This window comes from Tetrao urogallus, assembly GCF_951394365.1.
Source record: "Tetrao urogallus genome assembly, chromosome: 14".
In the NCBI taxonomy this organism is placed as follows: Eukaryota; Metazoa; Chordata; class Aves; order Galliformes; family Phasianidae; genus Tetrao; species Tetrao urogallus.
The window spans coordinates 9,587,942-9,614,667 of record NC_136827.1 but is presented as its reverse complement, the minus strand read 5'-3'; the positions used below and the strand labels follow the sequence as shown (position 1 = coordinate 9,614,667).

The 26,726-nt window shown below is 62.2% G+C and overlaps 6 protein-coding genes across 6 annotated transcripts; 4 read left to right on the top strand and 2 right to left on the bottom strand.

The window, feature by feature from the left end:
• Positions 1–2,226: 2,226 nt before the first annotated feature.
• Positions 2,227–7,234, bottom strand: RGS14 (regulator of G protein signaling 14; the record flags this gene model as incomplete). The annotated part of the gene is made up of 15 exons (XM_079542484.1): positions 2,227–2,453; positions 2,604–2,712; positions 2,830–2,888; positions 3,037–3,118; positions 3,290–3,416; positions 3,522–3,598; positions 3,687–3,884; positions 3,953–4,077; positions 4,153–4,273; positions 4,384–4,533; positions 4,626–4,769; positions 5,127–5,219; positions 5,323–5,477; positions 6,357–6,378; positions 7,190–7,234. 15 exons carry the CDS (start codon positions 7,232–7,234, stop codon positions 2,227–2,229), a joined length of 1,734 nt encoding a protein of 577 aa, XP_079398610.1.
• On the top strand, positions 7,233–10,387 carry LOC306951721 (ADP-ribosylation factor-like protein 3; the record flags this gene model as incomplete). Its single annotated transcript, XM_079542249.1, has 7 exons — positions 7,233–7,423; positions 8,503–8,617; positions 8,714–9,082; positions 9,175–9,291; positions 9,393–9,443; positions 10,082–10,267; positions 10,340–10,387. 7 exons carry the CDS (start codon positions 7,233–7,235, stop codon positions 10,385–10,387), a joined length of 1,077 nt encoding a protein of 358 aa, XP_079398375.1.
• A 790-nt stretch (positions 10,388–11,177) lies between these two features.
• On the top strand, positions 11,178–15,269 carry LMAN2 (lectin, mannose binding 2; the record flags this gene model as incomplete). The annotated part of the gene is made up of 8 exons (XM_079542304.1): positions 11,178–11,316; positions 11,397–11,515; positions 11,584–11,701; positions 12,705–12,784; positions 13,823–13,984; positions 14,181–14,295; positions 14,584–14,703; positions 15,060–15,269. The coding sequence occupies 8 exons, from the start codon at positions 11,178–11,180 to the stop codon at positions 15,218–15,220; spliced, it is 1,014 nt and encodes a 337-aa protein (XP_079398430.1). The 3' UTR covers positions 15,221–15,269.
• A 582-nt stretch (positions 15,270–15,851) lies between these two features.
• On the top strand, positions 15,852–17,451 carry B4GALT7 (beta-1,4-galactosyltransferase 7; the record flags this gene model as incomplete). Its single annotated transcript, XM_079542642.1, has 6 exons — positions 15,852–15,898; positions 15,989–16,330; positions 16,409–16,634; positions 16,836–16,919; positions 17,078–17,182; positions 17,296–17,451. The coding sequence occupies 6 exons, from the start codon at positions 15,852–15,854 to the stop codon at positions 17,449–17,451; spliced, it is 960 nt and encodes a 319-aa protein (XP_079398768.1).
• Positions 17,452–21,112: 3,661 nt separating this feature from the next.
• Positions 21,113–23,611, top strand: N4BP3 (NEDD4 binding protein 3; the record flags this gene model as incomplete). Its single annotated transcript, XM_079542335.1, has 4 exons — positions 21,113–21,517; positions 21,727–22,281; positions 22,567–22,824; positions 23,039–23,611. The coding sequence occupies 4 exons, from the start codon at positions 21,113–21,115 to the stop codon at positions 23,609–23,611; spliced, it is 1,791 nt and encodes a 596-aa protein (XP_079398461.1).
• A 1,269-nt stretch (positions 23,612–24,880) lies between these two features.
• Positions 24,881–26,577, bottom strand: NHP2 (NHP2 ribonucleoprotein; the record flags this gene model as incomplete). The annotated part of the gene is made up of 4 exons (XM_079542191.1): positions 24,881–25,006; positions 26,113–26,218; positions 26,288–26,357; positions 26,433–26,577. The coding sequence occupies 4 exons, from the start codon at positions 26,575–26,577 to the stop codon at positions 24,881–24,883; spliced, it is 447 nt and encodes a 148-aa protein (XP_079398317.1).
• Between the last annotated feature and the right edge of the window lie 149 nt (positions 26,578–26,726).

The window sequence follows — 26,726 nt, the reverse complement described above, 5'->3', positions numbered from 1 at the left end:
AAGAGGATGTCTCACTGTTGGAGCTTCCTGAACCGGAGGTGAGGCCATACACGCACCCACCGGCATCACAATCCCAAGTGCGAAGCTCTGCTGGCCTGGCCCAAAGGTGGTGGCAGTGGTTGCATCAGCACTGTGGCATGATGCTGCCAGCAGGACAGGCGCTGGTGTGGACCCTGTGTCATCAGTGATGGTGGCATGCCGCCCACGCCAGCGCACCACAAAGAATGCTTTATCTCAGCATGCACGATGCCAGGTCGAGTGGAAGGGGAGCAGCGCCAGTGTGCTTGTCACTGCGCCTCAATGCTGTTTATTATTACCCCTCATTTACACACCTCTGCCAAGTTTCCATCCACCCACGTGGTGCCTGGCCATCTCATGCCCATGGCAGCCAAGGGCAGAGCTGGGGCCAAAGGCCCCTCCGGTACAGCTGCAAGGGAGCGGGCACAGAGGGGCTGCATGGCCATGCTGCTTCTGTTTCTCTGGAGCTGGGTCCAGCTACTGCCACACGGCTGCTGCCCACGAGTGCGTCAGGGCACCCACTGTGCCCTCGACTGTGCCTACTGGAGCATGGAGCACTGTGTGACCTGTGCCTGGGTCACCTTGGCAGCACGTGCTGCTCCCTTGGTGCAGCAGGGTCCGGGGGACACGTGTGGTGCTGGATGAGATACCCTGGGCCAAGCAGGGCACGCAGCTGGGGAGTAGAACTTCGTCTCCATTAGTCCATGGGTTCGTGCCATGACAGATCTGGAGGGGACAGTGACGCCATGCACCAGTGCTAGCAGTGGGATGAAGTTGTGTGAGGAAGTCATCATCTGCAGAGTCCTTGCAGACACCCAAGGTACAGACTGTGCTTGGGGACAGCCTGCGGGTAAGTCTGCAAGGGACCCCCTGCCCCTTACCAGGCTGCGGTGTGCCTCTCCAGAACACCAGGGGCATGGAGGTCCCTTGGCCAGGGGCTGCAGCCAGGGAGCACCCCAAGGCCCCCGTGCCCAGCTCTGCCAGCGAGGGAGGCTGGTGGCTGCATGTGCCCTGTGCCCAGAGGATGCGATGGCCGCTGCCTGGCTGTCCACACAATCATTAACCCGCAGAGGCCCTGGCAGCTGGGCTGTCACTCATTGACAGCCTTGGGGCTGAAGTCCTACCAGCCCCACAGTTTCCCCTGCATCATTAGCAGTACAGGGAAAACAGGCTACTGGTGCTGGTCCTTCCTGCAAGAGCAGGATGGGCACCGGGCAGGGTTGTGGGGAACAGCTCTAGTGGGCTGTGTGGGTACTGGGGTTCAGGAGAGGGGATGCTGGAAGAAGCTACCCCAACATCCCTCAAAAGCTGAGCACAGTATGGATCCCCAGCAGAGAAGGAAGGGAGGAGAGGGAAGTGATTCCAGGCAATGCTCTTTATTTCCCCTGGTTTCACACCACAGATAGGACTGAGCAGCACCACGGAGACACATGGGGGCTCTGAGCCAGCCCTGGGGGCTGTGACACCTGCCTGGGGGAGCAGAAGGCTGCCCTGGGCCAACGCTCTGCCTGTGACTGGGCAGTGGGGACTGAGCGGTGGCCCAGGGCGCTGCTGGACACACCTAGGGTAGGCTGAGATGCTGAACACTCAAAGGTGCCGCACTGATCCAGCACCTCTAGCACAGGACAGACTTATCCCCAAGAGCTGAATGTCCCCAGCTCCAGCAGGGACCGGGCAGGGGCTGTGGGTGTATGCCCTGAGGGCCGTCTCTGCAGCCTCCCATGCAGAGTCTCACACTGCTGCTGCTGGGACAGGGCCTGATCTGGGCCAATGCACTCTCCTGTCTCTGCCTGTCCACAGCACTGGGGCCGAGGTCTGGTGCCTGCTCTGCCACCCAGTCTGGCCACGTCCTCTCTATCCTGTCCTCCCTTGGGCCAAAGGCTGTTTCCTGCGGGTCTGCACCAGCCTGGTGCAGGCAGGATTCTCCCAAGGGCAGGATTTGCCTAGGGGCAGCCCTGCTCCAGGGCAGAGGCACCAGGCAGGAATAGTGCCAGACGTATGTGGGATGCTGCAAAGTACTTTGCAACAGGGGTTTGACCTATATACAGGACTCCCTTGACGTGTACTGGGGTACGGCCCCACCGAGGGGCATGGCAGCTGTTGAACCACTCACAGCAACACAACATGAGGCTGGGACAGGACATGGACGGATCTGTGGTCTGGGCCGTGTTGGCGGCTCCACACGCCGGCACAGGTGTGGAGCAGGGCTCACCGGGGCTCACGGTCAACCGCAGGCTGAGCCGGTGCAGGTTTGGCAGGAGCGGGCTGGCCGTTCCCTGGGTGAAGGGCACTGGGTGGCTCTGGGCCCCGGCAGGTACCATCATCCTGCCCTGGCAGCTGGAGGAAGTCAGGTAGGACCAGGTCCTCCTTGGAGAGCAGCCCACGCTGGTCATTGGCCCGGCAGCTCTGCGCACGGTTCAGCAGCTCTACCAGACCTGGGGAAAATGAGGACACGGGCTTCAGCCACCCCATGGGGATCCTGCACCCATGGGACCTCACATCCATCCCTGGTGCAGAAGGAACCCGCCTCCCCTCAGCCCACGTTTTGCCCCCGTCCTGAGGATTTGCGGTACGTCAGCTTTCACCTTCCAGGTCGTATGTGCGGCGGTTCAGGTTGCTGGCAGCTGATGACCGTGGTCTGGAGGAGGTTGTTCCCCATGGTGTGTCAGACTCTGCTCCCGTCGGGCTTCCCTCCTGCAGGAAGCAGCCATGCCTCAGCGCAGGGGCAAGTAAGCAGTGCTTTCCCTGCCCCTGCCTCCCCCCAGAGCCCACAGTGGGGTACAACTTCCCCACAGGCACTCCTGGACTCACCTCACTCTGGAGAGGGGAAGGGGCAGCCGCAGCCTCAGCACTCTCTGTCATTCGCACGTCTGCAACATAGAGAAGAGCAATGCTCTGTGCTCACCTAGGGAGCAGAATCTACCAGCAGAAAGCAGCAGGAGGGACTGGGGACACTTCTGGGGGCAGTGACGTGGCTCATGGCAGTAACAGTGCTTAGGAGGAGACAGCAGACGTTACCTGCTGGCATTTCCAGGACGAGTTTCTGTGCGGCCACTGTGCTAACCAGCTTGTCCATGTCCAGGGATGCCTGCTCACCTTGCTGCAATGGGGAACACCAGTGTCATACACAGCACGTAGTGAAGGTGGCCGGGTGGAGGGCCTGTGTCTATGACATCAGCACTCACCATGTCGAGGGCTACCCAACATGGAGCACCCCCCAGTGCTGCTGCCCACTCTGGCCCTATACAGATCACTGCCCCACCACCCTCACCCGCCGCAACAGTGCCAGCTCCGTGTTTATGCTGTATTTCCCCAGCACAGGCTGCAGCGCTTCCCGAATACGCTTGGTGGACTTGGCTGTGATGCGGATGGTCTTGTTGAGGGAGGAGATTTCCAGACTGCAGAGAGAAAGACAACACTGGGGGTCCGGGTACTGTGTGGAAGTTGGGATGGATGATGTGGAACAGATATACAAAGGCATCAGTCCTGAAAATGACACTCACTCAAAACTTATCCTGTTCTCCAACTTCACCTCCTGGTCTGCCAGCACACAGCACTCCTGGTCCAACACGAGTGCTTTCTGCAAGAGCCAAAGTATCATGATGCTCCCGGCACGGACACATCCATGCCACACCAGCCTCGCTGGCAGGAGCCCCCCTGCCCCGTACCTGCTCGTTCCCCACCAGATAGACCTTGATGTCGGAGGGGCTGAAGCCGCGCTTCTCGCATATCCCAGCCAGCATGTCGCGGATGGAGAGCCCGGGCCGCACGGAGGCCAGTGAGGCTGTGCCATCAGGCAGGTAGACGCAGCAGTACTTCATGGGCTTGGCCTCAGCCTCGCTGCCCCCCAGGCTCTTGCGGTGGCCCTGTGGGACAGGAGAGCCACCATCAGCGTGGGCAGTGGTGGTGTGGGGCTGGCACAACAAGGACTCACCTCTGCCCAAGGGCTGGGAGCTGTGCTGGCCGAGGAGAGAAAGCCCAGGTCCAGGCTGGCGGAGGAGTTCAGGGAGCCCTGGGACTCCCTCCATAGCACAGCGCTTCCGCCACCTTCTCCCCCATCTAGGACAGACAGACAGACATGGTGGGGATGGCACGAGGACAGGGACACCCAGAGCTGCCCTGCATGTCTCCTACCTGCCCAGGAGGGCTCCCGTCGCTCGCCCTTGCGGAAGGAACGGCGAGGGCTGCGGTTAGCACCACTGCCAGCTGTCTCCACGCCCAGTGGTAGAGACTTCCCCAGCTTCAGCTTTGACTTCTGGGGAAAAGAGAGGAGGAAGCTCAGCATGGAGGCTGCCATGTCCCCCACTGTCTCCATCCCTCAGACTGGCCCCGGATGGGTCCGTGTTCCCTTGACACCCCACGCACCTTGCTGAGGTCTGGGGGGGGGCTGCTGCTGCGGGAGTGGGGCCGCAGGTCTGGCAGGGGCTGCCCCTGGCTCTCAGCCGTCAGGCAGGCTTGGTAGAGTGGGGACTTGACAAAACGTGTGTAGCTGTCGAACTTCATCAGATTAAAGATCTGAGGGGGGAAAAGGTGCTTGCTCAGCATCCCAGTCTGGGGGTCTGGCTCCTGCCTCACTGCTGGAGTGGGACTGGGGGCTTTTGTCTCACTTGGAGCTGCTGGAGGCGAAACATATCTGGTGAGGGAGTTGCCAGCATGTCCTCCCCGATCCAGGCCTGCCGGTCGATGTTGACGGGGCTCACCGAGTGGCTGGAGAGGAACTCATCGTAGATCCGCCGCGCCTCCTGCGCCAGCTAGGAACAGGACTCAGGATGGGGCCACGGGCCCTTGAGGTCTGGGGGCTGATCCCACCCAAGGCAGGACAGGCACTGGCCTCGCACCCAGTATGTCTCGATGGAGGAGTTACCTTGCCTTGGCCCCTCCTGTCCTATTCCTTGTATCTCTTTTCCCATTCCTGCCCCTGGCAGCAGCACCCTCCATCCTTTTGCTGGCCCAGAGATGGAGAAGCACAGCCTGCCCTGCGCCCACTTTCTTGTCCCAACAAGAAAAACCCCATCCTCCCTACCAGCAGTCATACAAGCACCCAGGAACACAGTGACATGATTGCCACCTCCACATATCAGACCACATCCTCTGCATGGGGTCAATACCTGCTGCATGTTGCTGGCTGGAATCTGCTGGAAGCGCTCACATGCCTGCCAGAAGTAGACATTTTCGGCACTAAACTCCTTCTTGAGGAACTCCTGTGGGGCAGAGAGATGCTGGCCTGGCTGCACCCAGGGCATGGGGTGCTTGAGGCCAGGACTGCAGCTGTAGTCAGCACAGAGTGTGGGCTGCAGCACTCACAGTGAAGTAGGTGACAGCCACGCGGTCCTGCAGCAGTGTCTCAAAGGACTCGGCCCAGCTGACAACAGAGCTGTGTGTATTGCTGCTGAGGGACTGCACTGCAGGCAGGCTGTTCACGCTGTGGTTGCTGCCCCTGGCTCTGGAGGCATTTAATTCTGAAAGAGAGAGAAAAGGTCAGGTCTGAGTCCCTGGGCACCGTGGCCACCCTGTGCATGGGCATTCAGCTGGAGTTGAGTCAGCCCCCAAAGAACTACTATCTGCAGCCCCCATTATCTGCCCCAAGTCTATCTGCCCCATCCTGGCTGCTCCAGCCCTGCGGGATGTGGGATGGGAGCACGAGGAGCTGGGCCGCTGCTCCATCACATCAGCGTCACCATTGGACTGAGCACAGCGATGGATGGCACAAGCTGACACCTTCCGGCGTGACAACACTCCCTCCCAGGGCTGTCACCTCACTCTGCGTGTGACTCATCTCCTGGGAAACAAAGCCGGCGTGTGGGGAAGGCACCCAGGGGGAAGGGGAAGCAGGATGGCAGGAGTAAATGGCGGGCATGTTTCACGGAGAGAGCACGGAGGATGGCTGGAGGTACTCCCCAGGAACAATGCCTCTGCACTGTGCTTCAATTTACCTTCTCCATCCCTCCAGCCCTGACCACTGTGGGGGACACAGATCAGCCACCCAGGTCCCTAATCCTGCAGGAACCCCGGGTGAGCACAGCTGTTGGACTGGGAGAACCGGCAGCAGGAAGACAGGGCATGCAGGCAGGAGCAGCAGCATCCCGGCTGCTCCCCAGCAGGGAGGAGGCAGCTTGCTGCTCTGCCGGGCCCTGCTGTTCTCGATCAGTCCAAATCAAGGCATGACTTGGCAAACAGGCAGCATCCCCTCAGAGCACTGGGTTCAGCACGTCCCAGCCAGTGCTGCAGCTCCTAGCACCCAGGGGCCCAGCGGAGGAGAGAGGGATGGGTGGGACTGCGGGGCTCCCCCTCCCCTGAAGATGCCACCAACCTCGTCCCAGCACAGCAAACAGCCTTACCTCCATCTGACACAGCCGGGCCCTGCAGGGTGGAAAGAGAGGTGAGGGAGGAAAACAGCTAGAGATACAGCCCCAGTGTTATCTACCTACAGCTGGAGCTGTGGCCCCATGGCGGGGGCAGGACGTGGGACTCCCCCAGCACAGCAAGCAGGGCTGTGGGTCTGCAGAGAGCACACTGCTGTTCTCCCACCCGCGTGCCTCTGCCGCCTTGGGTTCAGCAATTGGGAAAGGACGAATGCTGTCAGATGTGACTCTGCTGCTACGCAGGGAGAAGCAGCCTCCCCAACACAGGAAGAGCAGGGGAGGAAGGAGAACCACAGCCCCAGGCAGGCACGGTGCCCACTGCCTCCTGCTTTGGGGCCTGGGGCTACTGGAAATCCAGTGCCGAGGGGCTGGAGTCGATCCGTGCCCGAGCTGCTGGCCCAGGGCATCCTGCAGCATCCCCCAGGCCGCCTCGGGCAGCTCCCGCAGGGACGTGGCACCCAGGAGGATGGGCAGGGCCTCACGCTCATCCCCAGCACAGGGGTGGGCAAAGCGCTGCACCGCTTGGCGTGATTCCCCGGGCCGGTGCCGGCTGCCAGCCCCACACCCACGGAGCCGCCTTGTGACCCCCAGCCCCAAAAGCCTCACAGCATCCCCCTGCCCGGCCCCGCCGCAGCCCCGCACCTCCCTCTCCCGCACCCACAACCCTTCCCCACCCATGCCGCTGCCCACCCCCCGTCGCCCACCCCGCACACCCCATCCCCGCACGCCCCAGGCTCGCACCACACCCCAGCCCCACCCTCCCTCTCCCGCATCTCCCCGAGCTCGGTACCCAGCCGGACCCCGCTCACCATCCGCCCGTTGAGGACCGGCAGCAGCTTGCCCTTGCCCTGCATGCCTGGCACGGCCCGGCCCAGCCCGCCGGGCTACCCGCCGCCCCGCAGCATCGCGGCCCGGCCCGGCCCTCCCGGCACCCCCGGCCCCGCCGGCACTGCCGCTTTCGGCTGCCACAGGAAGTGTCGCCATGGGAACCGAGACCGCAGCCGGGGGGAGCGGAGCCGCCCTCCCTCCCTCCGCCACCGCCGGTAGCGGCTGCCCCGGGTCCGCTCAGCGCCGGGCGCCGGGAGAGCGGCGCTGCCCCGGGGCGGCCGCGCGGCGTTGGGGTGCCGCGTCCCGGCGGTTCTGCCCCGAGCGCGGGGCTCCGGCAACCGCAGGGAAAGGGTGTTTTGGGGAGGGTGTTTTGAGACGGGCCGGGAAATGCGAGTGAGTGCCGGGCGGACGGCAGGGCGCCGCGGTCACTGCGGGGCGGATAACGGGATGCGAGCGGGGCCGGTGAGCGCGGCGCCGAGCCGGGCGGAGGTCCGCGCGTGGCGATGGCATCGGGGTATCGCAGCTCCCCCTCCCTTTGTCGCCGCGCTGTTTGCCTTGGCTCTGCACTGCGAGTTATAAATAAAAACTGCTCACCCAGAGCGCGTGAGTCACCGTCCTCCCTGCAGGGATAACTGCGTGGAAACACGAGCCGGGCGTGTGAGAAGCGAGCGCGTGGCTCGGTTAACCTCATCCCGTTGGCTTTGGGATGAGCACTGGCCCCGAGTGGGGCAGCGTGGGCTGCGGGGTGCCCAGTGCCTTGGATGGGCCCCGTGCGGCCTGATCTGGTTTGGGGCAGGTGATGGGGCTGGGGGCTTTAATGTCCCTTCCAACACAGGCCATTCTATGACTCCATGATTCTGTGAACATCCCTGTCCTGCTCCACAGCCCGCGTCTCCCGCAGGCTGATGTGGTTCGGAGCAGCCATATCCCAGCGTCACCTCCTGTCATGCTCTAGGTTGAAGGGAAAGGAATCCTGGCCACATTTTGCCCCTGCACAGCCAGCTCTCAGCTGCCCTCTTTTGTGTCTGACCCTGCCTATGGCATCCCTTGCTGGTGACTCCAACACAGTGCTTGTGGTGCCCAGGTACTGCGTCCTCCTGCTGTGCTAGCATCCCCATGAGTTGGGGAGAGGGATGCTCTGTGCCCCCCATTTTACCCCTGGGGTCAGGAGTAGGAAGAGGTAGCGGATGGGTGACAGCTGGCTGGGGGATTTACTGAGGGCATTACTTAATGCTGTGAGTAAATGGAGAAACAGTAGCTAATTCAGGAGGCCATAATCCTCTTTCTCCCCCAGGGACAGAGAGTGTGCCAGTCACGCAGATGCCAGTGCCCCAGGGATGAGCCCCCAGCCTCTCCCTGGGTGTGCTGTGACCTGCAGCCATTCCCAGACCGTGGGCGATGTGCAAGAGGTGGGGGGGAGGGTCTGGCTACATCCCTCCTGCCCCGAGCAGCTGCACTGGCATCAGTGCCCAGCTGGCTGCGCAGCACCGGGGCTTGTCCCCTAGCCTGCCAGGAGCTGCCTGGGCTCCCAGGGAAGGGGACAGACTGGGCGGATCTTCGGTGGGGCCACCCTGAACCTGTGCACCTTGGAACAAAGTCCCAGACTTTGCTCAGGCCACAGACACAGGGCACCCATGGACGACAGGGCACCCAGCTCCCCACTGCAAAATGAGGGTGCTCTGCAGCAACCCAGCACACTGCAGGACTCTCCCAGCTCCCTGCATCCTCGGGGGCTGCTCTCTGTCATCCAGAGGCTGAGCAGTTCCCCAGGGCAGGAGCTCCGCATCGTGCTGCTGGGGCTGGACAATGCAGGCAAGACCACGCTGCTGAAGCGCCTGGCATCTGAGGAGGTCAGCACCATCACTCCCACCCAGGTACAGGCTGCTCTGAAGCACGCGCAGTGGGAGGGCAATGGGTCCTGTCTTTCTTCCCCTGGGGTGATGCCAGAGTTTGCTTCCCCGCACAGGGGTTCAACGTCAAGAGCGTCCACTCGCATGGCTTCAAGCTGAACATCTGGGACATTGGCGGGCAGCGCGCCGTCCGACCTTACTGGAGGAAGTACCTGGGCAGCACTGACCTGCTGGTGAGCCAGGGGCCATGCCCTAGCAGAGCCCTGCAGCAAGCAGAGGGCTGTGTGATGTGTGAGGAGGGGTTGCCTGCTGTTCCTTTTGTCCCCCCTGGCAGATTTATGTCATCGACAGTGCAGACCAGAAGCGCTTCGAGGAGACAGGGCAGGTATGAACGGTCTGGGCAAGGGGCGGTGGTGAGGTCCTGGGCACAGAAGTGGGGAACAAGGCTGTTTTCTGTGAGCTTTCCCCATGGGGGTTGAGTTGTTCCCCAACCTGTGTGGGAAGGGCTCATGACCAGGGCCTCAGCACGCAGATCTGTCCCACCCCACAGCAGACCTGCCCCAAGAAGCTCTGCCCACCCTACCCTAGTTGGGGATGATGCCCCAGGGACATCTGACACAGGGTACCTGTCTCTGATATGGCCACGTAAGAAAGCCATTTGCTCAGGTAGTGAATTGGGAGATGTAAAAGCTGGAAAGCAAAGCAAAGAATGGAAGGTGAGACAGTGTCAGCTGAGGCCGTGCTGACACCAGACTCTGCCAGGAACACAGGCGTGGGCACCAGACAGTGTGGGCTGTTAGCAGCTGCCCTTTGCCCAAGGTGCTCTGGGTGCCAGGAGTGTTCTGTCTCTCAGGCAGTGCTGAGTGCGGCTCCAGTTCTCAGGGCAGATGTAGCTTCAAGGGTTCCCATCTCCCCCTTGGGTTGTAGAGACCTCACGGCAAATTGAGACTCACCAGCGCCTGAGAGAGGAACACAGCTCTGCGGGAGCAGCAGCATTCCTGGGAAGGGGTTCTCTCTTGGCAGGAGCTGGCGGAGCTCACTGAGGAGGAATCTCTGATGGGGGTCCCACTGCTGGTATTTGCCAACAAGCAGGACCTGGTGACAGCAGCACCTGCAGCTGAGATCGCAGAAGGGCTGAGCCTCCACACCTACCGGGACCGAGAATGGCAGATCCAGGCCTGCTCAGCCCTGTCTGGAGAAGGCGTGCAGGTACAGAGCGAGCGGCTGCCAGCACTGCGGGTGTGTAGCAGCAGGCTGTGCTCATACCTCTCTTCCCCTCAGGATGGAATGAACTGGATTTCCAAGCAGATCATGAGCAGGAAAAAGTGAGAGCTGCAAAGTGACAGAGCTGCAGGTCACTAAGCCACAGCCAACCTCTCCTTCAGTCCCCACATGGCCTGACCAGGCCCTGAGCCTTCAACTCGTGCTCTGAGGGGTTTCCACACGGTTGTTCACCACTCATCCTCCCTTCTCTCCTCATCTTCTGGGCCTCCACGTACCCTGGGTCCTCTCCGGCGGAGAGAAGCAGGGCCCACAGCGTTACGGCCTCTCACATCTCCCAGACGGGCACTGCTGCACCAGCGGGCACAGCCCATACACAGCGCGGGACGTGGCAGTGAGGATGCGGATCAGCGATGAGACGCAGCGCGCTAACGCGATGCGGGGACACTGTGCTGGACCGGCAGCACGGGCACTCAATAAAGCGGCCGCTGAGCTCCGCACTGACCCCGCCGCCCTTCTGTGCTGCGCTCCTCTGTCCTCCGCGCGGCACCGCACGCGACACCCGCCGCCATCTTGTGAGGCGTTACCGTGGCAACGGGCTGCCGGAGGGCGGGGCGGGGCGGGTCACGTGCCCCGCGGGCGGCACGAGGCGGAGCGGAGCGGACTGCGGCTCCCAACACCCCTCGCGCTCGGGAGGCGCTATGCTGCCGCTCCCGGGGTCGGGCTGCCGCACGGCGGAAGTTGCGGCCTCGCTGGTCCCGCCCCCACCCCTCCCATAGGCGGGCGGGAGTGACGTCACCCCGCGGGGGCGGGGGCGCTGCGGTCTGGAAGCCCGTGATTGGCAGAGAGGGCCGCCGCTGCGGAGTGGGCGCGGCGCGGCGGAAGGCGGAAACGGAGGATGGCGGCAGGCGCGCAGCTGGCGGCCATCGCGCTGTTGCTGCTGGCGGGGGTCGGCCCACGGCTGGCCCCCGCCGAGCTTACGGATGGCAACAGCGAGCACCTGAAGCGCGAGCACTCGCTGATGAAGCCGTACCAGGGTGAGCGCGGGGCGCGGCGGGTGGGGGCCGGGGCCTGGCCGGGGCTGCGCGTTGAACCACGCTCTCTGCACTCGTCGCAGGTGCAGGCTCCGCCGCGATGCCGCTGTGGGACTTCCAGGGCAGCACCATGGTTACCAGCCAGTACGTCCGTCTGACGCCTGATGAACGCAGCCGGGAGGGCTCCATCTGGAACCGCGTGGTGAGCCCCGGGGTGGGCGGCTGGCGGACCTTTCCCCGTGCCGCGCTGACACCGAGTCTGTTCCGCAGCCCTGCTTTCTGAAGGACTGGGAGCTGCACGTCCACTTCAAGATCCACGGCGCTGGCAAGAAGAATCTGCACGGGGATGGCCTGGCCCTGTGGTACACGCAGGAGCGCCTCGTGCCAGGTAGGTGGCAGCCCAGAACGGCGGCCGTATCCTGGGCTGCATGAAAGGAAGCGTGGTCAGTAGGGTGAGAGAGGTGGTCCTGCCCTTCTGCTCTGTGCAGGTGAGACCTCACCTGGAGTACTGCGTCCAGGTTTGGAGCCCTCAGCACAGGAGAGATGTGGACCTGTCAGAGTGCCACTGGAGGAGGACCACAAAATTGATCCAGGGGATGGAATGCCTCCCCTGCGAGGACAGTCTGGGAAAGCTGGGGCTGTTCAGCCTGGAGAAAAGAAGGCTCTGGGGAGACCTGACAGCAGCCCTTCAGTATCTAAAAGGGGTCATAAGAAAGAAAAGGACAGTCTCTTTAACAGGGTCTGTTGTGTTAGGACAAGGAGAAATGGTTTCAGACTGAAAGAGGGGAGATTGAGAGTGGATATAAGAAAAAATAAAGCGTTTTACACAAAGCATGGTGAGGCATTGGCACAGCTTGCCCAGAGAGGTGATGTGTGCCCTGTCCCTGGAGACACGAGAGGGGTTGGAGTAGATGACTTTTAAGGGTCCTTTCCAACTCAAACAATTCTATGACTCTGGGTGTTCAGCATGAGCTCCATGCACAACCTGGGTTCAGCAGTGCTTACACGTGTCCTGGGACAGCCTTAGAGCTAGCTCTCTGCAGAGCAGGTTTTGAGCTCCCTTTGGCCACTCCAGCTTAGAGAGGAGTGTTCTGCTCTGTCCATCCTGACCCGTGAGCCTGCAGCAATGCTCCAGATGAGCAGTGCTTCTCAGTGGCCATTGTGTTTTTCCCCTGGGGGCTGTGTGCAGTCTGCATGAGCAGGCCTGGTGCTGTGTCTGCTGTTCTAGTGCAGATTCTGCCTCATTGGGCTATGCTTTGAGGTGAGGTAGGGCTGTGCTGCTTGTGCCAGCTGGAAGGAATCTCAGTGTCAAAGACCTACAAACCAGGGCTTCAGGATGAAGGTACAGAACAGAGCCATCCGTTTGTTTACTGTGTTCTGCCCTGTTCCAGGTCCTGTTTTTGGCAGCAGGGACAATTTTCATGGGCTGGCTATTTTCCTCGATACGTATCCCAATGATGAAGCAACAGAGGTGAGTAGTTCAGGGAGCTCGCTCAGTGCTCAGGAGGCTGCTTCCTTGTGGCTTTGTGCTGCAAGTGCTTCATACCTGGACTGAGGAAAACTTTCTTTATGCAAGAACAGATTATTGTTCTTCTTGTCCTGTGAGCTGGTAAAGAGCAGAGGATGTATGTGCATTAATGGGGACAGGAAGGTGCTTGCTCCACGTCATGGTGTTGACTGCTCCTTTGCTCCCAGGGCCTTTCCCCTGCTTCTGATAAGACAGTAGACCCTGAATGTGAAATCTATCTGAAAATGTATTAATCCCAGGTGTCATTTCCTGGACTTCTCTGACCGTCTCACATTGTTTCTGGCCTTATTCTCCATCTCCAGCCTGTTTTTCTAAAAGAGAAACTCCTGTGCTGGCTTTCTTCTCCAGAATTCCCCACAGCAGTTGTGATCCTTCTGTCCCGCTTCATGTTTGTGGATCTCATTATGACATGGTTAGACAATGTGACAGCAGTCGTAAATACCTGGGAAGTGACCCTATCCGCTTGTGTTGATGTTCAGTGAGTTGCTAATTGTTGCCTCCAGCTGCTCCTTACAGCACACATCACACTACTGACTACAAAATCTTGGATGTGGCTTTGCTGCTCATGTGTGGTTGCTGCCCAGTTTCTGTGCTGTTTGTAGGCTTCTGTCTCGCTCCAATTAATATCTTACAGCTTCTCACTGGATCTTGTGCATTCTCTGCAAGTTACTCTGTTGGGCACTGTCCCACTGTCATGAGCCTCCGCTGCTGTGTAAGCCCATGAGGGGTCTTGATGCAGATGATCAGATAAGGCAACTCTGCTTTAGGCAGAACAAGCTCTCGCTCATTTTAGGGCCAGCTTTACGTAGGAAAGGAGCTTTGATTTAATAGTTGAGCTCTCTGTACTCACTTTGTTGCCATGCAGTTGCCTTGCTGTTGTTCTGGTCTCACTGAGGTTTCTGAGCAGACAGGGGAAGTTGGCTGTCGGGTCTGCAGCTGAAAGGCTGCTTCAGACTGAAGGCACTAACGCTCTCCCTGCAGCGTGTGTTCCCCTACATCTCTGCCATGGTGAACAACGGCTCCCTGACTTACGACCACAGCAAGGATGGGCGCTGGACGGAGCTGGCAGGATGCACTGCTGAGATTCGGAACCAGAATCATGACACTTTCCTGGCAGTTCGGTACTCCCGAGGTCGCCTGACGGTGAGATGTGCAGGGAGCCTTGTTCCTTCTGCAGGGCACCTCGTGCACGTACAGCAGGGTGGTACTGGTGGGTGGGTGGTGCTGTGGCAGTGTGTGGTTTGCCACGTTCCATCTCCTGCTCCTCTGGTTCCGAAAGAAGTGCTGGCTGGGCAGAGGGGCAGCCAGTGTTCTTGGTGTGACTCCCCTGGTCCTACAGGTGATGACAGATGTAGAAGACAAGAACGAATGGAAGAACTGCATTGACATTGCAGGGGTACAGCTGCCCACTGGCTACTTTTTTGGTGCTTCTGCAGGCACTGGAGACCTATCTGGTGAGTGGGCTTTGCTTGCAGGATTATGTGCTGCTTGGTGCTTGGAGTATAATGCTATGGATGCAGTAGATGGTGGCTTCTTGTTCATGGGGCTTTTGAGACTGTATTGAATCGGGATACGTGGCCTGAGAAAGGAGGCATCTAAAAGCATCTCAAATTATACCTGGGATGTGAGGGTTGCTTGAGAGGGAAGGAGACCTGCACCTGGCAGAGCACAGAGCTGGGGATGCCAGCGTGGGCATTTCTCAAGGCTTCTGACAGTCCTCAGTGCTGACGGTTGCTTCCTAGACAATCATGACATTATTTCAATGAAGCTATTCCAGCTCATGGTGGAGCATCCCCTGGAAGATGACACTGTTGACTGGACAAAGATTGAGCCTAGCGTCAGTCTCCTTAAATCTCCCAAAGGTGAGTGTCTGGGCTTCCCAAACCTTCGGTGAAGGACTTGGATCTTGGGGCTGGGCACCTAAAAATCTGGAAAAATCTGCCACAGTGTGCCTGCCACGAGGCAGGTGCCTGTGTTATGCATTGGTTATGCGTTGGCATTCAGTGGTTGCTGCCAGCAGCAGCAGAAGAGTGCATTTTGTGGGGAAAATGTCCATCTATCACTTGAGCGCTTGATCTCCCTGTTCTCAGCAGTGCTCCAGCATTGGTTTTTCCAGCAGCTTCCTGCTCAGCAGCAGGGCAGAGTTAGAGCTGAGATTCCCCCACTCTGAGGCATTGGTGGAGGTGAGGCTTGGCGAGTCTCTTGCTTCTCCTTGCAGACAATGTGGACGACCCGACGGGGAATTTCCGCAGCGGGCCCCTGACAGGCTGGAAGGTGTTCCTGCTCCTGCTGTGCGCGCTGCTGGGCATCATTGTGTGTGCTGTGGTGGGAGCTGTGGTCTTCCAGAAACGCCAGGAGCGGAACAAGCGTTTTTACTGATGGAAGAACCTGGGCTGCGGTGCCCGACCTGTTCCTTTTCTATGGGGAGCTGTACAAACTGTGGTTTCTAAAAGCTGTTTCCGAGAAATACAAGAAGTATTTTCTTAACTGTCCCTGTGGCTGTAATCCTGCTGGACGCTTGCTGTCTAGCGGGCTGGACTTGGGGGGGGGGAGGGAATGTTTTTAATTAGAGCCCACACCTGCTGCAGAGGCACTGCTCACCCCGAGAGCCGCGGTGCTTCCTCTGGGCACCCCCAGGACCCGCTGCGTTGCTCGGGGCGGTGGGTATGAATGTAGGGGTTGTTGGGGCTGGGGCTGTGAGCGGGGCATTAAAGGACTGACACCATCCGCGGCTCTGCCTGTGTCTGGGGCTCTGCTGGGGAGGGGTCGGGCGGAAGGCGGAGGGGGGGGGTTGGGGGCTGAGCTGCGTGAGGGAAACGGAGAATGGGAGGGGAGGAAGGGGGGGAGAATGGGTCCTAGCAGGGAAGGTAGCGGGCACGGGGAGGGTCCCGGCACGGTTCCGCCCCCGCCGGGCGGAAGGAGCGGAGCGGAACGCCGGTGCCGTGGTTTTGTTTCCGGGGGAGCGGCACGGCGCGGCCAGCGTGTCCCGGCGGCGGGACCGGGGTCCGCCATGGGGCCGGGCCGCCGGAGAGCCGCGCTGCGCCTGCGGGGCGGCGGGTGAGCGGGAGCGGCGCGGGGGGGGGGGGGGTGGAGGGGGAGGGGAGGAAGGATGGGAAGGAGCCCTGCTGACCGCCCGCTGTGCTCCAGCTCCCCGCAGCTCCTGGGTCTCCTAGCCGGCAAGTTCTCCATCTTCCAGCTCTTCTTCCTCGCGCTGCTGCTGGGTTTCGCCTCGCTGCTCTGGTTGCAGCTCAGCTGCTCGGGCGAAGCGGCTCCCCCCGGGCGCGGGGCCCGCCGGCCGCCCTGCCTGCCCGAACCCCCCGCCCCGCCGGCCGACGACCCTTCGTGGGGGCCGCACCGCCTGGCAGTGCTCGTGCCCTTCCGCGAACGCTTCGAGGAGCTGCTGGCCTTCGTACCCTACATGCACCGCTTCCTCAGCAAGAAGAGGATCCGCCACCACATCCTGGTGCTCAACCAGGTGGACCACTTCAGGTACGGGAGCTGCAAAGCCAGGGGATGCCGTGCAGTGCGCATGCAGAGGGCGGCGACTTGAACCCGGTTCCATTGCAGGTTTAACAGAGCGTCGCTGATCAACGTGGGCTTCCTGGAGAGCGGCAATGACACGGACTACATCGCCATGCACGACGTCGACCTGCTGCCCCTCAATGAGCAGCTGGACTATGGCTTCCCCGAGGCCGGGCCCTTCCACGTGGCATCCCCAGAGCTGCACCCGCTGTACCACTACAAAACCTACGTGGGAGGGATCCTGCTGCTCACCAAGCAGCATTATGAGATGGTGAGCTTAACCCCCCTCCTGCTTTGCGGTTGGGAGTACAATGAAATCTTGGTGTGTGTGTGTTGTGCCCCACGCTTTGAAAGACAGAGAAGCAATCTGTGGTTTGATGGTGCAGTGCAGGCTGCAGCTGTGCTCGGGGCTGGGGGTGGTGGTGGTGTTTGGCTGCTGCAGGAGAGCAGTGCGGTGCCGCTCTTGTTGCAGTGCAATGGCATGTCCAACCGCTTCTGGGGCTGGGGACGGGAGGACGACGAGTTTTATCGACGCATCAAAGGAGCTGGTCTCCAGGTGAGTGTGCTCGGGGGCCTCCTTGGCTGAAGATGCTCTTCTTCTCATCCCCCTTTCTGTCCCCTGCTGTAGCCACCAGGGCTGGCACGAGGGCAGGTGGCTTTCCCACATGCAGGCAGGCTTTCAGGAGCTGTATGGAAGCATTTTTCTCCTCCCAGGTTCACCGTCCCTCTGGAATCACAACTGGGTATGAGACATTCCAGCACCTTCATGATCCAGCCTGGAGGAAGAGAGACCAGAAGCGCATTGCTGCACAGAAGCAGGTGAGCTGTGAGAGATGCGGGCTGTGATTGCCACGTGCCCTGAGCCCTTCCCTGCCCACTCTGCTCTCTATCTCAGCACCAGATGCTTTGCCCTGAATGCTCTTTCTTCTCAGGAGCAGTTTAAGGTGGATCGGGAGGGAGGTCTGAACAACGTGAGATACCGGATTGAGTCACGGACTGCTCTGACTGTGGCAGGAGCCCCCTGCACTGTCCTTAACATCTTGTTGGACTGCGACATGAGTGAGACACCGTGGTGCACGTTTGGCTGAGCTGTGTCTCACGTGTCAGCATGTGCTGTGCTCATGTCAAGACGCCAGGGCTGTGCCGAGCTGCTTGGAGCAAGGCAGTTTTGCAGCAGGCCAGCACAGTGCTGCTGGCAGGACCCAGAGGAGCAGAAAGGGCTGAGTGCTTGAATTTGCTGGGATCAGCAGAAGAGGCCAAGAGCAGGACTCCATGGCATTGCTGCGAGTGATGCTGCTGTCTCCCAGGGCAGGTGCAGGAGGCGTTTTTCCTGTGCTGGGTACGGCTGAGCTGCCACCCAGTTCAGAGGACAATAAAGAACTATCAAGGCATCTGCTCGCAGTGACTCGGAGATCTGCTGCAGGCAGCCACAGGGAACAGAGGCAGGAGCAGCCTGTGGGAGGCAGCAGATGCACTGCCACTGTTTGCTGGGAGAGTATCCTGGGGCAGGAGGTAGGGAGTGGGGGAGAACATCCCTGCCTGGCTGCTGGGAAGGCACCCGGGGCACTCCAGCTTGGATCCAGGAGTGGGGATGCCAGAAAGGTCTCTCTGCCCCTTGCCAGCTCTGGGTTCCTCCTGCAGCCTGGCCTGGCCTCTGCTTGTGCTGCAAGGTGAATTGCTGCCATGCTACTGCAAGCTTGTGCTCGCACACAGGTGGTGCCATGTGTGGGGCCACTTTGGGGCACTGGCACACGTTTCAGGTGCTGCTGTCTCCTGGAGCACTTCCATTGCTGGGTGCCTGCAGATGGAAGCTGTCGCCTTCCCGGGAAGCCAAGTGGTTCCTGTCTCATGGAGACATGGCAGCTCCTGGTAGGAGCCCTGAGTTGAGGGAAGTGACAGTGATGGATCTGAGTACAGGGATTGTGAACCACAGGGAGCAGATTCTGGTGGCTCCTGCCATTATCTGCTGCTGCAGAGGAGTTGGTGCTGCCTTCATGGAAGGGTCAAAGCTGTGATGAGGACCAGCCCTTGCTCCTTGCATCATCCCACGCACAGGCAGTGCGAGCTCCTCCCCAGCTCCAGGCCTGTCCTTGCCCCAGGGCAGAAGGGGATGTGCCATCCCAGAGCCTCGAAGGCCTCTCCACCCTGGCAATTCAGTCTTGACACCCAGTCGCAGCCATTTTTGTTCTGCACGTAGCCCACAGGTCGTTTCCAATGCATGCGTGCAGGCATCCCCAATCCCTACAGTGTCCTTTGCTGAGGGAAGGGGAAGATGCCAGCCCATCATCAGCTTTGGAAGGCCCATGGCACTGCAGCTGCAACCAGCCCCTCTCCATCGCTCAGATTTTGGGATCGGCTGGCGTCCATCAGCTGTGTGCCGGTGGCAGAGCACAGATAAAAGTCTCTCTCCACGCTGTTCGAAATAGATGGCACAGTTTCACAGAGCTGTGCAGAAAGCAGCGAGCATATGTGCAGCTCGTACTTCGCTCAGCGCTGCAGGCTCCTCTCCCGCTGCCTGGCAGTTATTTCGCAGCTCTGCTCGCAGCCCCCTCATCCTCCGGGTGCTTTTGTGGTAGAGGCACCTCGCTGGGGACCCGGCTTCCTTTTATAGCCCTGAATGCGTTTCGGAGGTCGCTCGGGGCCGCTCTCCCCACGCACCGGGCTCTTAGCAAAGGCGCAGCAGGAAAGGCCGAGGCCGTTCCCCACCGCGTTCTACAGATGGATGACAGCCCGCTCGGAGCTGCCCGCATCCCGGAGCCGCGCCTGGCTGCGCTCCCAGCAGCCCCGGGGGGGTCAGGGCCGCAGCCCCGCACCTCGGAGGCCACGTGGGTGATGCGTGGCTTCAGGGAACACGGCGAGAGCCTCGGCACCGCACCGAGCGTGCGGGGACGGGGACGGCGTGTGCGAGTGGGTGAGCGCTGGCAGCACACACCGAGGGGGGAGCTGGCAGAGAGCACGGCGGATGTGGGCGGCCCCGAACCTCGGCTGGGGACGCCGCGAGCACCAACCCTCCGCGGGAGGGCGGGCACCGAGGCGCCGGGATGCGGCACGCCGCAGCGCTGCGGGTCACCCAGCCGAAAGGCCGAGGGACGCTTCGTGCCCTCGCGGTGCCTCACGGACACCTCGACGGCGGCCGGGGCACCGTGGAGGGCACGCGGGGCCGATCCTCGGAGCTCCGCTCCCGGGGAGGCCGCAGGGCACCGCGTCCGCGCCGCCAGGCTCCGCCGCCCCTCCCCGCAGCCGCCCCGCCCCGGCGCCTCCCGCCTCCGCGCCGCGATTTGCCGCTGCCGGCTCCGCCCGCTCCCCGCGCGGCCGCGGCCGAGGGGCGCGTTCAAACGCGGCGAGGGAAGGAGCGGAGCCGCGCGTGGACCGCAGCGCCGCCGGCATGGTGAGTGCGGCCCGGCCCCGCCGCCCGTTCCCGTCCCGGTAACCCCCAGAGCCCCGGACGGTGCCCCGGTGCCGCCCCCCGCCCCTCCGCGCGGCCGCGGCGCTTTGTCCTCGGGCCGCGGCGCGCCTCGGCCGAGCGCGGCCCCGGATTCCCGCGGGATCCGCCGAGCATCGCCCCGTGCGCTCCGCCGCGCTCCGCTCCCCGCTCCCGGGGCCGATGGCGCCGCCGAGCGCCCGGGGCGCGGAAAGGGGGCCTCGGCGGTGCCGTGCTCCGGGCCGGGGCCCGCGCCCCCCCGAGCTCTCCCCGCCCGCTTCCCCCTCTCTCCGCGCCGGCGGTGCCCGGAGCAGGTGCTGAGCCGAGGGAGGGAGGTGACAGCGCAGGCCGGGAGCTGTCAGACAGGTTTGTGCGTGGCAGCAATTAAAAGCGGGGTGTTTGTTTACCCGGCGTGTGTGCTGAGAACCAGGGCAGCTTCCTGGGTGAGGCCCGACAGACGGGGCCTGGCGGGGAGCCTCGGGCCCCCCGGCCCTCATTCCAGGACCGGGGTTCCCCCTCAGGCTGTAATTTGAGGGTCGGGGGCCTGAAGATCCCCAGCAGGCCCTCCCCGCTGCGTGAGGATGAGGCACTGAGGCTGAAGCCTTGCTGCCCGCCTTCCTCCCCCGGGGTCCGGCCACCTGTGCAGGAAGCCTGCATTGTCCCATCTGCATCCTTCCCCTTCCCGTCCCATGTCCGGCTGTGCTGGGCTGCGGGCTGAGGCGCACGTCCCAGGGAGAGGTTGAGCCAAAAGGGCTGGGACCTCCCCAGGGTCGTTTGTAGCAGCGTCCTTCTCCAGCCCTTGAGAAGGAATGGATCGGGGGTCTTGGGCACCCCTAGGGCCAGTGCTGACCCTCGGTAGCCACGGGTACGGGGAGGGGGAAGACCGGTGCCATATGGGGGTTCCTGGGAAGGGGCAGCTGGGTGCCGCCGGGCCGAGGCTGGCGCCAGGCCCAGGCAGGTGCTGCCGGCTGCTGAACTCGCCCTCCCGAACAGGCTGGGCGGCAGGTGCCTGTTCTGGTGGCAGCCCCGGCCGCGGGCGGGAGGTGGGGCTGGGTGTGGGAGGGAGGCGCTGAGCCATGGGGGGTGGCAGCGGGGAGCCCCCACCCCTGCTCTGCCCCATGCACGACAGAGCCCTGCTTGCTTTGGCTGCCGACGTGGCCCTTTGGGGTCCCCCTCATTTGAGTGCTAGGGTGTGGGGCTGAATGGGCATCTCCACGCCCCTGCTGCAAGCAGGGTATCCGTGATGGGCCTGCGGTCCCGTTTACACCACCATGCTGACTTTGTCTCTCCTTCGGCAGTGCTGGTACCGGGCTTTTCTCTGATTCTCCATGGCAGCAGCACAAGGCCCTGTGAGCTGCGAGCCTGACACCCGCGTCCTCGGCACCTACCTCTCCTCTGTGCCCGTTGGCAGCATGGGCAGCGTGGGCAGCCTGGTGGAGAAGCAGGACCTGTCCCCCCTGGAGCTGCGGGCCCCGTTGGGGGGCACACGGGGGCTTCGGCAGCCTGATGGCTTGCTGCGGAAGGGGCCGAGCCAGCGGGAGCTCTTCGGATACCTGCACGGAGCCAAAAAGGAGACCCGGTCAGAACGGAAGCACCAGGCATCAGGAGCGTGCTACAAGCGGGACTACGAGAGTGACCGCGAGAACCGATCCCCTGAGCGCTGCTCCCGGGAGCATCACCGCGGAGCTGACTTCTCCAAAAGCTCGCTGCCTGAGAGGGGCCGCTTCGACAAGGTGAAATATGAGACTTGTCCCTAAAGCTGTCCTACTGTGGGGTAGATGGGGCTGGAGGATGAGCTGAGTGTGCCGAGAATGGGAGGTGGAACATGGGGATTTGGATATCTGGGTGAAGGGATGAGGCTGTGAGCATGCGTTTTCTCTGAGTGGAGCTGGGCATGGTGCGTGCTGGTGGGGCCCAGCCTGATCTTGCTTGTGTTTTCCAGTGCCGCATCAGGCCCTCGGCCTTCAAGGCAGTGACTGGGAAGGGGCTGGTCTCCATGCAAGGCCTCTCCTCATCCAAAGGGCAAAAGCTGTCCAAAAGCAATGGGAGCCTGCACACGCTGCTGTCGCAGAGCACCACGGCGGCCCCACAGCATGGCCCGCTCCGCACCCACCTGCTCCACGCCATCAGCCTGGATGAAGCCTCTGACTCCAGCCACAACTCCATCCAGAGCTTCCCCTCCTATGGCTCCCGCCTCAAGCCTGCCCAGAGCCAGTTCAGTGCCTCCATGGGCCACATCAACCACATTGGAGGTTCTCTGGACAGGGTGTCCCGGAGCCCCAGGGACCCCCTGGCTCCTGAAAAGGCACCCTTGTCCTGCAAGAGCATGGCCACGCTGAGCCGGCTGCAGAGCCCTGGGGAGCCCCCACCGCCCTATGAGTTCACCTACTCCCTGGAGGATGCGGTGAAGCAGCTGGAAGATCGGCTGAAGGAGACTGGGGGAGAGCTGCGGCAGCTCAAGAGGAGCCTCAGTGAGACCGAGGACCCCTTTGCGCAGGTGAGAAGTGGGGCTGTGGGGAGGTGGTGTCTGGGTGGAAGGAGCTGTGAAGGGCCTGGTGCCCTGCCATGATGGCTGGTGGGTGCCCAAACATGGGAGAACTCACTGTCACGGCCTGTGGGGCAGCAGCATCTGCAAAATCAGGCTGGGAACCTCCTACTGAAGCTCTGTTCCTTGGGTCTAGCTGGGGATGTCCTGGCAGCAGGACCTCCTGGGATCCTTCCAGGCACTGTCCCACACAGGGGCAGGGTGTGGACCCTCACCAGTGTCTCTCTGTGCCGGCAGGCATTTGAGGACAAGCAGCGGCTGTGGCTGGACGAGCTGGAGGACCTGAAGCAGATGTACATGGCCAGGCTGCAGCAGGTCACACAGCAGGCACAGCGCGGCCAGCGGGCGCTGCAGCTGCAGCTCTACAAGGCACAGCAAGAGAAGAAGCGGCTGCAGGAGGAGCTGAGCATGCAGCAGTGCCAATGCGAGGAGACCAAGCTCCGGCAGTCCCAGGGTGAGCGTGTCAGCCCCAAACTGGAGGAGACCAAGTGGGAGGTGAGTCCCCTGCTGTCCCTCTCTGTTGCCACCCTTCAGGCTGTGCAGCCAGGATGGGGCAGTGGTTCTCTGCTCTATCACTTGTGGACTTGTGGATGGGGGTGAAGAGCCAGGCATGATTCTCATGCTCTCCCAGTGACGCTGTGTTGACAGTCATGGGTGCTGCCACCCCTGAGATCCTGCTGCTTCCTCACTGTTCACCTGTGCCTTGCAGGTGTGTCAGAAGGCAGCAGAAATCTCCCTGCTGAAGCAGCAGCTCCGGGATACCCAGGAGGAGATGGCTCAGAAGCTGGGTGAGATCTTCAGCCTGAAGACGCAGCTGCGGGAGGCCAAGGCGGAGGTCCAGGCCAGGGACTCCCAGCTGGCACAACTGGCTGATTCCCTCCAGAGCCCCCCGGAGCCTGGCACCTCGCTGCCGCTGGGCGATGACCCCATGCCGGCATGCCAGGACTTCCCTGGCTGTGAAACGGATGACTCCAAGTGCCGGGGCCTCCACAGCGACTCAGCGGAGCCCCTGGAGCGGCAGGTGGAGTGGCTGTGGGCAGAGTTGCTACGGGAGCGGCGCCAGGGCCAGCTGCAGGCTGTGAACTTTGAGCTGGAGAGGAAAACCTGGCAGGAGGAGAAGGAGAAGGTGCTGCGGTACCAGCGGGAGCTCCAGGCCAGCTACATGGAGATGTACCACCGGAGCCAGGTGTTGGAGCGTGAGCTGCGGCAGCTGCGCTCGGAGCCCAGGGATGTCGGGGCTGACTCGCCATGGATTGAGCGGGTGGAGTCCTCGAAGATCTGAGCAGCACGATGCCTGTGGGACCGTGAAGGGGGGTCTCTTGCTGCTGCGGTGGATGATCTCAGGGGCTGCACAAGGACTCGCCACTCATTGCCGCCCTGGGAAGAAGGACTGATCACGACAAGGGAACTTTTCCTTCTTGCAGTGCTCCGGGCCCATCAGGGGTGGTCGCTGGAGGGGAGATCATCTGTACCAGGGGTCTTGCATGTGCCCCGTGCTCTGACTCCAGGATCATTTGCCCTGCACTCCCCTCTACCATTGGGGGCATAAGACCGAATGCCCTGTGAGCCATTCCCCATCCCTCCCGCTCCGTTCCCCTTTTCCCTTCAACCTGTAACTTAATATCATGCTAGGGAGAGGCTCGAGCCCTGTCCCCATCCCCACGGCCCTTTTGTGGGTTCCAGCGGGGTCCTGGGAGCAATCAGTGCCCTGGGTCTGGCCGAGGTGGTGCTGCTGCTGCTGCTGCTGCTGGGAAGGCCCTGGAGGAGCTGTGTACAGGGAGAGGGGGAGCTGCCCCAGCGCTGCAGCTGAGCCCTTTCCGTGCCGCGGTGCTGGTGGGATAAGGGGTGGTTAATGCAGCTCCCCAGCACGGAGTCCTGGGGCTGAGAGGAGGCAGCGCCACGGGAGAGGTGGGAGCAGGGATGGGGCCCCCCCGGATCTCCTCCGAGGGCACGGGGAGAGGCGTGGAAGAAGCCCTGGGCCGCGCTTGTAACGTCCTCGGCCTTTCCTGCAATAAACCTAGATTTCGTTCCTCCCAATTCTCCTTCCTTTGAAAGCCGCGGCTCTGCAGCCCGGGCTTCGGGCCCCGCTCCCGGTGGTCGCCCCCGCTCCGCAGCTCCCGCCCGGCTCAGCCGGCGCGGCAAGGAGGGAGGCGGCGCGGAGCGAGCGGCACAACCGGTTCGGGCATCTCACCGCGTTGACTCACGGCGGCTCCGGGGCCCGAGGGACAGGCCGAGCCCCGCGGGGCGGCTCCGGGGCCCCGCCGTCGGGACGGGCATCGCCTCCCGCCCCCAGCAGCGGCCCGAGCCGCGCGCGCGCGACGCCGCGGGGAACAACAGCCGCCCCCAACTTCCGCCGCGCAGCAGCCGGCCCCGCCTCCCCGCCCCGCTGCCCTCACGCCGGGCGCCCCCTTCCGCGCGGCGGACCCCCACCCCGCACCCCAAAGGGCACCGGGCGCGGCCTTACAAACATCCCAACAGCTTTATTCACCATCAGCGCCCCCCCACCCCAACGGCGCCCCCCCCCCAACCGTAGAGACGGTGCCCCCGGAGGTCACAAGGGCAGCGGCAGGGATTCCACCTCCCCCAGGCACTCATCGTAGGCCTCCTGGTACTCCTCGTGTGGCTTCAGCAGGATGACGCAGGTGGGTCGCTTTGAGCCGGCCGCGGCCCCGAGGTCCTGCAGGAGAGCAGAAGGCTGGGGGTAGGTGGGCAGCCCGCACAGACAGAGCCTGACACCCTGCTGGGACACGGGAAGTTGGCCCTGCAAGCTCCTGAGAGCAGGCAACTCAGAACAGCTGCATTGGAAAGGACCTTAAAGCTGACCCAGTCCCAACCCCTGCCCTGTGCTGGCAGCCCCCCACCAACTCAGGCTACGCAGGGCCCCATCCCACGTGGTCCTGAGCACCTCCAGGGACGGGGCACCCACAGCTCTGGGCAGCAGTGCCGGTGCCACGCCAACCTCTGGGTAATGAATTTCTTCCTAACATCTCCCCCAAACCTTCCCTCCTCAGTAGAAAGCCCTTGTGCTATCACTATTAAATCATGTTAAAAGTTGGCCCCCCTCCTGCTCATAAGCTCCTTTCAAGTACTGCAACAAGGCCACCCCAGAGCTTTCTCCAAGTGAAATAAGCCCAGCTCCCTCAACCTTTTTTCGTAGGAGAGGTGCTTCAGCCCTCTGAGCATCTTTGTGGCCACCCTCCGGAAAAGCTCCAACAGCTCAGAACCCTTCTTGTGCTGAGAGCCCCAGGCCTGGATGCAGCATGTGATGCCTCATGAGGGCAGAGCGGAGGGGGACAATCACCTCCCTTGCCCTGATACCACCCTTCTGTTGATGCAGCCCAAGAAGATTTCCTACTTTTGCCCAGCAGGGCTGACGTGTGCCATAAGTGCCTGACATCGGCCTCTTGTGTCCCACTCCTCACCCAGAGCAGAGAAGGCAGTGACCACCTCTAACCCTTGGTCTGAGCAGGGAGGGACATCTCCCAAAACCACACCTTGGTCAGTGCTTCCTTTCTGTATGCATCCAGGTCCCAGTTCAGAACTAAAGGAGAAAAAAGACATCTGTCCTGGCTCTGCCCCAGAGAGCTCCACTGGGGCAAACAGTTCTGGGGTCCTGTCACAAAACAGCTCTACACCTGGGCTGTGGTTGTTTGCTCCCCTTATGCTCTGGCGCTGCTCAAGCACAGGGTGCTTTGCTGGGTACCCCACGTATGCCTCCTTCCCCAGCACAGCCCTGGCACAGAGCAGCCCAGCTGCAGCCAACCAGCACGGGCTCCTCCTTACCGACTTGGAGGGGACGTAAGCGTAGGGCAGATTCCTGTCTTCGCACATGATGGGGATGTGGCAGTACACGTCGATGGGCAGCGTGTCGCCGGCCAGCACCGTGATCCTGCAGGAAAAACCCGTGTCAGCGGCCGCCCCGCGCCGTGCCGTGCCATAGGGTGAGGGCGTGGCTTACCCCTTTTCGCCTTTGTTGATGAACTTCTGCACCTCCTTCACGCCCCGGCGGATCTGCTTGTGCTTGGCCGCTGCGAGAGAGGCACCGCGTGAGGAGCTGCGCGGCCCCGGCCAGCCCCCCGCCCCGTTCCCGGCACCCACCACACCTTTCCTGATACACTTGTAGAGCTTGCGCGTCAGCTTGCGAGAGGCGAGCGGCTGCGCGATGGGGTTCAGGTGCTCGAGCTGCTCCCGGTACGAGAACTCGGGAGCGGCCTCCGCCGCCGGCTCCTCCTGCTTCTCGCGCGCCATGCTCGCGCGCTGCCGGCGGCCGCTTCCACTTCCGGGGCACGCCAGGCCCGGCAGCTCGATTCACGACCGCCGCGCGAGCGCCAGCCAATGAGCGCCGTTCCCCGTGGCGCCTTAACCAATGACGAGCGGCGCCCGGCCCCGCGCCCCGC